The 10,226-nt window shown below is 42.2% G+C and overlaps 1 protein-coding gene across 1 annotated transcript; it reads right to left on the bottom strand.

Annotated features, from left to right (window-relative positions):
- Positions 1-13: 13 nt before the first annotated feature.
- Positions 14-9,903, bottom strand: trmt1 (tRNA methyltransferase 1). The gene is made up of 16 exons (XM_029497339.1): positions 9,749-9,903; positions 8,605-8,988; positions 7,816-8,005; positions 6,484-6,671; positions 5,992-6,107; positions 4,669-4,781; positions 3,699-3,847; positions 3,248-3,331; positions 2,318-2,387; positions 1,972-2,106; positions 1,780-1,865; positions 1,428-1,536; positions 1,233-1,309; positions 1,034-1,153; positions 650-767; positions 14-521 (listed from the first exon to the last, which is right to left on the bottom strand). Exons 2-16 carry the CDS (start codon positions 8,973-8,975, stop codon positions 447-449), a joined length of 2,001 nt encoding a protein of 666 aa, XP_029353199.1. The 5' UTR covers positions 8,976-8,988; positions 9,749-9,903; the 3' UTR covers positions 14-446.
- Between the last annotated feature and the right edge of the window lie 323 nt (positions 9,904-10,226).

Here is a 10,226-nt window from a genome sequence, read left to right as displayed (position 1 = left end):
TTAAAAATGCTGCACCACCAACAGATGGAGGCAGTTTGAGCAGATGTTGGTAAAAAAGAAAAGGCAAAGTTAAACTACATCACACTACACTGCTGTTTTCCTTCAGGACAGAGAAGCAAACCGGTTAAACAGAATTTATGAAAACTTTCCTCCGAACCATAAAATATGAAATAAATAAAACCATAAATTATACTTTATACAGCAAAAATAAAACATTTAAAGTCACAGTGGAGCTTTATTGGTATGTGATACACGTTAAGCAGTCAAATAAAAAAAGCAAAAGGAGAACCTGACTTGAATCAGGGGATTTTTGTTTCTAGGTTGTTGTCCTAACCCAACACAATCTGACTGCAGTGTGTAACTCATGTCCTCCAGGCTGCAGCGGGACATTAAAACTGCAGAAATAAAATTAAAATTAAAAAAAAAAAAAAAAAAAAACACCTGATTTATTCCGTCTTCTCTGGATTTGTCTGCTCCGTGTCGTGGGAGTAGCAGCATTTGTCTCCATGTGTACATGTTCCCTGAAAACACACAACAGGTGATGAAAGCAAAAGACCAGATCTTCCCCTCACAGCTTGGTGCTTTCCACTTCATAGTTGGACTGGATGAAGGATTTTTTTTTTTTTTTTTTGATGGCGGCTGAACTGACCTGTTTGAATCTCTTGCAGGGGAAGTTTTTGAGCTGAGAAGAATCTGTGATCTGGTTCTTCCTCTTGTTCTGGCACTTCTTCCTCTTGTCCTGCAGGTCCATAGAGATGCTGCCACCGCTGGAGGAGGAGGAGGGAAAGAACATAACGTGAGGAAACAAACAGAAGGAAAGACAAATGAGGTGAAGGTAGGAGACAGAGGGAGAGGAAGGAAAGGGCCATCGCAGCTTCATTCTTCCTTCAACATACATATTTGGATTTATCTTGATTCAAGTTTATAAAAGTATTTGAAAATTGTGAAATACTTTTTCTTCTCAAACTTCAAGTTTAATGTGAACATATATCTTTTTTTTGTGCGTTAGTCCTTCCGTTTTTGCATTAGTGACCTGGATTTGGCCCGAGCTTTGGGTCCCCAGAACGCCTGCGGATTCTCCTGGAATCGGGTCAGGTGGCGTTTCCTGGACTGAGGGTTGGCATCCTCCCTCACCGTGAAACAGGCCTCGAGGCTACAAACACAGCACAGAGATGTCAGGTGTAAGCCCGGCCAATCAGATCGTCCGATCCGGGATGGGTACGTGGTCTCACCCGGGTTCAGTGGAGAGGATCTTGAAGGCAGGACTGGTCTGAGATAGCTTTTCCCTCTTCACGGGGTTAGTCTTCTCCTGAAGCAGACGACCAATCAAGAGTCAAGATTTCGTGTCAACAATGAGAAAGGCTATGAATTCTGGGAGGCTGTAGAAACCAGGAAGTTCAGAAGGTGACTGAATCAGCAGCGGTTACCCAGCAACGCATGATGTCCCAGAGGACGGAGGGGGAAGCGTCTGTCTTTATGGCGTTCTTACAGGCGTGAGAGAGGGACACCCTGTGGCCGGCGTGGAGGAGGGCAGACCTGTGGGGGGAGAGAAAGATAAAAAATGATCAAGGAGACAAACCAAAGCACTGAGCTAAAAAAGGGCAATATTCGATTTTTGTGGTAACTTTTCGTCCCTACAAACCACAGCTTTCACATTTCACAAAAAATAAGCTTTACACCTGTTTCATCATCGTGTCCATGTGTTTCACAGCTTGTACAAAAATTAAAAATGTCGATATAAGAAGCAGCTCAGTATGTTGTTTGTGTTTGTGTGGTTACCTAAACTGGAGCAGGGGTGGAGTGTTGCAGTGGATGGTGCTGCTCAGACTGTCCACGGTGTAATAAAGAGGAACATCCTCCAACTCCTGAAAGAAGCAGCACGTCGCTGTCAGTCAGCAGCTAAAAATCTATCAGGCTGATCAACAGATGAGTGTTTGTGTGTGTTGTGTACACACACAGGGAGCCGAGTACCTCGGTCACCATGCTGAGCATGCCCTCGATACGTTTGGATGTTCCAAATCGAGACGGGTTTCCCGACACGGCAGACAAAACCCTTTGGACGAACGCCAAGTTGTGGATTGGCTCGGCCCAGATTGGACCACCCAGCTACAGAGGAGACACACACAAACACACAAAGGCTTCAGCTCGTGTTTTGTGTAGTCATTACTGTGCAAACACGCACACACAGAAACAGGCACACACGGCTCGGCTCTGTTGACACCACAATATCAAGAAAGATTCCCTGATGAACATCAGGATTATATACACAGCATACCTTTTAATACAAAATGTGTCTGTGTTACTGTGTGTGCGTTACCTGATGTCTCTGTCCACACTGGTCACACTCTGGTCCCACAGGAGGTCCAGTTGCTGCAGAATATTTCATACTGAAATCACGAAACACTCAACTTTACTACACAGTTAGAAAGCAGCAGCAACAACAAGGACACAACTCTGGATGAAATAAAAAAAAAAAAAAAAAAAACAACAACCCTGCTATCTAGAAACTGTCCAAACATTAACCTGCAGCTCGATAGATGGTGGTGACGGAGCTTTGCTTCAACTTTCTATTCTCCTGCAAACACAATTATCATTTCAGAAGAATTTCTTCTTTTTTGTGGGTAAATTATTTCGAAGAAAACCCTCCAGTCTGTGTCTGCCCCGTTGTTCATCTCTAAACAACTGAACCAGTTGCAGGGAGTGCACAACTGAGTAACGTACAAGCAGCAACCAACGTGAGGCCAAAATTTCTAAATGGTACGTTGTATTGAAGAAGAATTAAAACCAGAACGTTTAATGAGCTGGTAAGTCAAGTGAGCAAGTACAACATATTCCCATAGACTTCAGTACAATCTGACTTCTTTTTTGGCAAACAGGTTTGAGATATTTAAGTCAATTTTTATGGAAAGTCAACAGTTCAAGAAGATTTCTTTCTAGAGTAGAAAGATTTAGCTAATTTAGTGTAAATGTCTCCCAAAATTTTACAGATTTTAATAATTATTTTTCTCTCCTCATGGAGGAAAAAAAAATCTGATCTTTAAATAAATATGGAACAACTTCCCAGATCCATGTTCTCTCTGAATTCTGTCATATTGAACAGTGAGCACGAAGACGTCTGACGCGTTCTGAGTCAAAGTGCTTTTACATAAATTCTACGACGGCGAGGTTGTCCAGGCGAAAGAGGAGGGGATTGACACGGAACAAACGGTCGGACTGCGCCACAATGGGATGGTTTGTGTGGTCTTACTGTTTCCCGTTGCTCGTTCTCCTGCCCATCCTCTGTAAGTGGAAGGAGCCGCAGCCGACACAGTTGTACACCAGAGCTTGTTTACTGAAACCCGAGAGCATGAGGAGAGGGAAGAAACAACAACGGTGAATTTAAGATTTAAACGTACGAGGAGGTGGCAGCACGTCCTGTTTGTCTGCCACTGTGACACAATTCTTTAGGCAGAATATTCTCATTTCCATTCTACTTAATATTCAACTACATGAAGAAAACATTACATTTTAATAAGTTCCCACATTTCTATTTTTCCTTTATCTCAGCGAGTCCTACTGCCGCCGTTACTTTTAGTATTTGTTGCTGGGGTGACCCAGTTTCAGCATCATTCATCTTTCATCATATAACAGCCCGCGCCAGAAGACACTGTATGCATGTGTGTGTTTGACAGCGTGTTTGTGTGTTTGTGTGTGAGGACCTGGCTGAGTTCTTTACTGTAGCCTGTCCTGTGAAGACTCGCACAAACACTCTGATGTAGAAGTCGACGCTGACGGACAGCAGGGGTTGGATGTATCGCTGGTAGACGGCCGCTCTCTGGTCCAAACTGTGGAGGATGATACGAAGAGCCTGCAGGTAAACAAAGAAACAAAAAAAAAAAAAAAAAAAAAACCACAACATTTTTTACCTATATCATATGAATTGCTCTGAAAAACCACTTGAGTTTCTGTGTCAAACTGAAAAACTAAACCTGTTCCCAACTGAAAAAGAAACAAATGTATCCATCAATAAAAATGATCGCACACAGTCAGGATCTACTGCCATTCATAAACTAAAATTAAATAAAATTAAATATTATTTAATAAAAAAAAGAAAGGCTAAAAACATTCCCATCAACAATCAATATTGATTGCGTTACACCACTTGAAGCCAGTTTGTGTAGAGTTTAGTACCTGATCATTAAAGTGTTTTTACTCTGCAGAGAAAAAGCTTCAGCTCCCTCTGAAAACTGTGCAATGTGTGCTCATTCACTGTTGCTTTGCTTCTTTGGTGTTAATTCCTCTCCACCATGGTGGGACACCGGAGTCAGAGGACCTCAAGGCCTAATTTTTAAAATCATCATACTTTTAAAAGTCCTCACATCTTCAGCTGAAGCTGTCTGTCATTGACACTTAAGTTTTTTGTCTAAACCCTAACCTTTTTTTTTTTTTTAAACCTTCCTGCAGACAACATTGTCACAGGCCTCGAGCGTTAAAGGTTGTAATTATGTAAATGCTAATGCTAAACAAATATTTCCTATTAGTGCAGCTTCAAATTAAAAGTAAAAAAAAATAAAAAAAAATTCACAGTGTGGCTTTATTGTGAAGCAGTCAGATGTTAGACATGTCTGAACATGTTTTGTATGTGAATTTTTAAATGTGTGCGTATGTGTACACCCTCTGCACCCTCACCATTTCATGACAGTACTTGGCTTTAATGGAGACGGAGCCGTATTTGCTGTAGCAGGTCTCGCCGCTGTTTCCTGCCATCACTGCCATGTCTGTACATGTTACACACAACAGACCTGAGAGAGAAACAGAAACAAAAGAGAGGACAAAAGACAAAAATAACATGGAGGGAAAGTTTTTCAAAGTAGGATCAGTCCATTTTGTCCTGTAAATCCCCCCGAGACTCAAAAAGGATGAAACCAAAAAAGAATTATTTCACCAACAATATGTGACCTACTTCTGATCCAACTGTCAACATGATTTCATGCCAATTTCTTAAATGTAAAAAACGTGACTGAAAGCTTGAACACATGCGCAAATGGTGTGAAAATAGCAGATGAGCCTGGATGTATTTCTGCACAATTCATCAAAATATCAATCCAAATGCTACTATGGCTGAGAGCACACACCAAAACCACTGAAGCTGTAATTTAAATGTGTCACATGAGACCATAAAGAAGAATTGTGGCTCTACAGAGACGCGCTGTGCTAATAAATCATGTTCTTCAGGTACAGTAACATGCTTTGGGGGTAAAAGCCAAACCAAACCCTCATCATTTTCTTTTTCTTTGTGAAATAGAAATGCCAGAAAATGACCAATTGAAGTGATCCGCCAAAATAAATTAGAAAGATTCAGAACAACTTTCATCTGAAGCCAAAGTGAACAAACTTCGCAAGAGACACAGAGACTTTCCCAGCTGTCTGGTGGAGCTACCAGTGCAAACAGGAAACTAGTAATGTGTAGAAGCAAGTAATTAAAAAGAGCACAAACATTTTGATATTCAATCTTGACAAACTCTGAGTAAATGCCACAGCAGCTCCTCAGATCTGCCAATTCTTTGAAGTTAAACCGACAGGACGAGTTCAAAGTCGTCCAGTTTCCTGGGACGGAGAGCTCTCTGCTGTCCGGAGAGGACTCGTTTACTCCAGCTAAACAGATGGTTTGTTTAATTCAACATTTAAATGTCAGTTTTCTGGAAATTTTTAAGATTTATCATCATTCCTTCAGTTGTTGAAATATAGGTGCATGTTTAAAATACAGTATCTGCAGCTTGTGAAACTTCCTGTTTCTAGTACGGCTGTTGAGTTCCCACTTCATTCATATGTGAAAAGTCACACCGAACTCGAGCTTTGACCCTTTGTGCTGCATGCCATGGGATTCCCTTGAAGAGCTGTCGTTCACACGACCAAAAATCACACTTGTGTTACCATAAACTTTGAACTTAGATCATTGTTCTCCAAAAGCGTCCTTTAAAATTTAAATGATTGACAGACCCATTTGCTCACCTCCTTCACTGACAGCCTGTACGGCAGCATCCAGAAAGGAGGAAGGGCTGCCGTAGGGATCCAGGTCAATGACGTCATAGCGCTCCTTCTTCCCTCGCTTTTCGTACATCAGCATACTAGAAAAAGATGGAGTGAAAACCAAAAAGAGGTGAGGCAAAAAGAAATTAATACAAAGGAAAAAAATGTTAAGAGCATAGAAAAGAAAAACGGAGGAGTGAGGGGTGAAAAGAGCAGAAATAAAACAAGAGCAGTTTTCATGAAAGAGCAGATTCATTCAGAGAAAGAAGAAAAGAGATGAGTGAAGTGAGGCGCGAGGACAGAGAAAGACAAGAAAGAGGCGAGAACGGACTAGAAGGGAAAAAGAGCACAAGAATTAAGAGAAAAAGAGGCCAAAGTGGAAGACTGGAGATGAATGAAGACGAGAGGAGCAACGAATGACTTTCGGGAAGGGAAGCAGAAAAGTGACGGTGGCAAATGAAAACAACTTCCTACCTGGCGTCGCGGCAGCTGGCCTGGAGTAGGTGTTCAACCCCGTTGTACTGGGCATTCCTGGCGATCAGCGCCGCAGCCTTGGCTGAGAAGTCATTGGCAGTGACGCTCTGCAGGCCTGGAACCTCCAGAGCAAAACGCACAGAGCGCAAACCCGACGCCGCCAGACCCTCGAGGACACGAAGGCCAAGCTGAAACCAAGAAAACAGAGTTAAAGCCGGAAAAACTGAAGAAATAGTTCACTTTGTACAGCTGATGCATCAGTGGTGAGGAAAATGTCAGACTCTAGAGCTGTTAAATCCTCCACGTTTTATCTGGTGAGAGTAAAACAAACTGTTGTGTTAAAACTCGTACTTCAATTGTTGGGTTACAGTTTGGATTTCAGAGTCTGCACAAGTTCTTAGAAGAATCTGGTTTCCACAGCTGGCCACATGTTTTCTCTTCATACGGTAATCATCTGAAAGTTTGACCATCCAACAAAAACCCTCCTAACCAGCTATGAGGAACAAACTTTAGCTCTCAGGTGTGTTGGCTGACCACTAATGACATAACTTCAATCCAACATCCCTCAAAAGTTTCATAAATTGATCTAATTACCTCTTTCTACCACTTGGGACCAGCAGAGTGTGAAATTATCTTTGATCCAAACAGCTCCAGCAGCATCAGTGTGAATATTTTTAGCAGGAGAAACCCCCGGTGGAAAACAAACCTCTAATCCTGATACAGCTCTGAACTGCAGAACAAGAGTCCGGGGACTGAAGCAGGTGGTTTAGTGTCACAAAACCTGATTAGTTGTTTGGTTTTTTTTGTTTGTTTGGCCACCTTTAATTTCTTTAATGTGGAGATTTGTAGACTGTTCATGTTTAACGGGATTCCCGCCTCCGACAGCTTCCACAACCACGGTCTTCAAGCCTTTCACCTTTTACTAGAAGCATGTTGCGTCAATAATTAAAGGTATAATTATAAGGATTTATATCATATAATTAGTTCCAACCAAGTAATTTGATTGTACAGGGGGAACTTAATGAGTGGTGTTATAAGCTGTGGCCAAATTCATAGGTCTAATATTGAAGGCTGACAAATGGGGGGAACAAATGTAGAATAAGAGTCCCTCAATGACTCAGTTAGGACAATAATAACATTTTCACAAAACATGAATTTTTAACAATTAAATTATGTGGCAGAATACAAATATTCATTTAAATTGGACAAGCTGCACAAACATTTTTCCATTTACTCAGCCATTCCTTCAGGAGGGAGTTGTCTGGCTAAGACAAACATTACAATAAGATCTGCTCCATGGCCATTTACACTGTAGCAATCAATTCCACGTACCTCGCATTTCTCCCCTACTGCTGCAGTCACAGCTGGCACTGCTGCTCCGTTTTTCTCCTCCATCTGTACGTCAGCATCATTCATCTCCTCTGCCAGGGAGACCACCACTCTCTCCTTCTCCCCGGGCACCACTACCTTCACCCCCCGCTGAGCCAGCAGATCTCTGGCAAACTCTGTGATCACAGCACATCTGGAGATGGGACGAGGAAAAAGGACTGGTATATATAACGCATATAAACATGGACTGCAGGTAGAAAAGGGTAATGAAAGGGTGGGATCTAAAATAAAGAAGCTTTTCAGCTCTTGTTAGCAGAACATTTCAATAACCAACAAAAGTCTAATGAAACTTGATTTTTTTCTATTGTACAATGGGGTTGTGGTTGGGAGGGGGGCACAAAACTCCCTGGTTTTTGATGGATGATGCCACCATGTGGCCGTGGGCTGCTGATTTTACTGTGAACAAATGTGACTTTCATCTGGATTTCCAGGGGTCATCTTGAGTTTAGGTGTTTTTACAATGATATTTCAACTGATATTTAAACTTAATAGGTTTTAACTACCGTGACTCATTTAGAAGTAGCCCTTTAGAAAAGCCTGACAGCTTTAAATTTCCTTCATAAATCAACATGATTCACTCTCCAGCACGTCTATTTTGGAGTCTTTTAACTCTCATTTTCATACCGCAGACTTTGACGTTATATTGCATCCATCAGGCTTTATATGGCTGCCTTGTTAAATGATTATCAATATTCAGCGTAGAAGGCCTCAGGAACTGGTGTTTGTACTCACGTCAAATCTCTGTTAAACTCCTGGACTGGGTTGTAAAACACTTCATTTGCATTGGGAAACAAGATGGACGCCCTGCCCTCCTTGACCACCGTCTCCCCTGGTAAAAGACCCACCGGAGGTGTCGCTTCCTTGTCTCGTCTCGTATCTGTGGGGGCTGGGCTGACAACATCTGCTGAGGGTCCAGTAGATCTAGGAACAGGGTTGGTAGTGGGAACCTCTGGGCCCTGACAGGCTTTTAGGGGCTCCATTGATTTCAGCCCCCTGCTGACAGAAGCAGCACGGTGAAGTCTCCAACGAAATGTCTGTCTCACAGAGCAGGTATAAGAACGGGCGACGATGAGAGAGAACAGCCGAGCTGGTCGCAACAGCATAAAGTCATGGAGCCTAGAGAAATCCATAATAATAATAACAATAACACATTACAGGTGCAAATCTAAATCTCAACAGAAATTTATACTCAGTCTGCTTCCACATGCCACAAGTGGAAGAAACCTTTTGTTGCCGTTCGTTTTATATAGTTAGAACTAATATTCCAATTAATATCAAAACACTAATGACACATTACACTATAAGCCAGTCTTGAGTTCATATTTGTGTAACAGGCATTGTGCTTTTGTGAGAATTATACAACCTAAAACTGATGGTAGCAAACTCAACAGACAGTTGTTTGGCTTTAGAGTAGTCAGAAAATAAACAGAGATGGGATTTATATACAATGTCATTAAGATGCCTGATAAATGGACTTTGAAGCTCATTATTTTTATTTTAGCATCAAATAGCTGACAAACCCCCCGAACCACTCAGCAGTGCCAAATCTGGCTTATCTAACTGGAAAAAGAGGCAAATATTTGAAAATAATCGAAGACACAGATATAAAAATTATGTAATTTCTCAGTCCATCCACTAATCCCATTAAACATGAGCTAATCTGTACATTTAATGTACCTCAAGCAGCTTTTAACTTAGTATCTGTAAATTACACGACAGTCCGTTTCTTTGTGTGAGCTGACTAAAATCAACTTTTAGTTTTTAAACTAGACAGGAAACTTCCTCCGAAGCTTCTGTAGTCTCAGCAGCAACAAAACAGGCTAAGTTGTTAGCTTGTTTGCTAGCTAAGATAAACCTTTCCCCGTCTGTTTTCTACCTGCGACACTTCCGCCGGTCGTGAGTTTGTTTTCAGATTTTATCCTGGATTTAATCGGTGAAGTGACTCGGCTGCGTTGTAAAGTGTCCGTCCCCTCGGTAGTTTGAACTCCCCGGACCCGGTTTGACAGTCCGGTCTCACGTTAGCACACGGGAGCCGCCATCTTTGGAGCAGAGTCTCTACGGAAAGCCCGCACGACCACGTTAGGCGAAACGCGGAAGCTTCGGTTTCCTTCGCTTTCCGTCCGGTGGGGCGGTGTAATCTGAGGACAAGAGAAAGAGAGGGGGGGGGGGGGGTCGATCAGCCGGCCGCTGCACAACCTGGCCTACTTTCTGCTGCAGCGAGCATGTGAGGAGACAGGAAAACACATCGTGAATAATCTAATTTAATCTCAAGCGTGCCCGCAGCTCCTTAATGCACTTTAACGAAGAGGCCAAACAAATAGTTCGGATTACACCGGGAATATCTTCAACAACAA

Source organism: Echeneis naucrates, chromosome 1 (assembly GCF_900963305.1).
Source record: "Echeneis naucrates chromosome 1, fEcheNa1.1, whole genome shotgun sequence".
Classification (NCBI taxonomy): Eukaryota; Metazoa; Chordata; class Actinopteri; order Carangiformes; family Echeneidae; genus Echeneis; species Echeneis naucrates.
The sequence above is the reverse complement of the archived record's forward strand: the minus strand, read 5'-3'. Positions and strand labels throughout refer to the sequence as shown.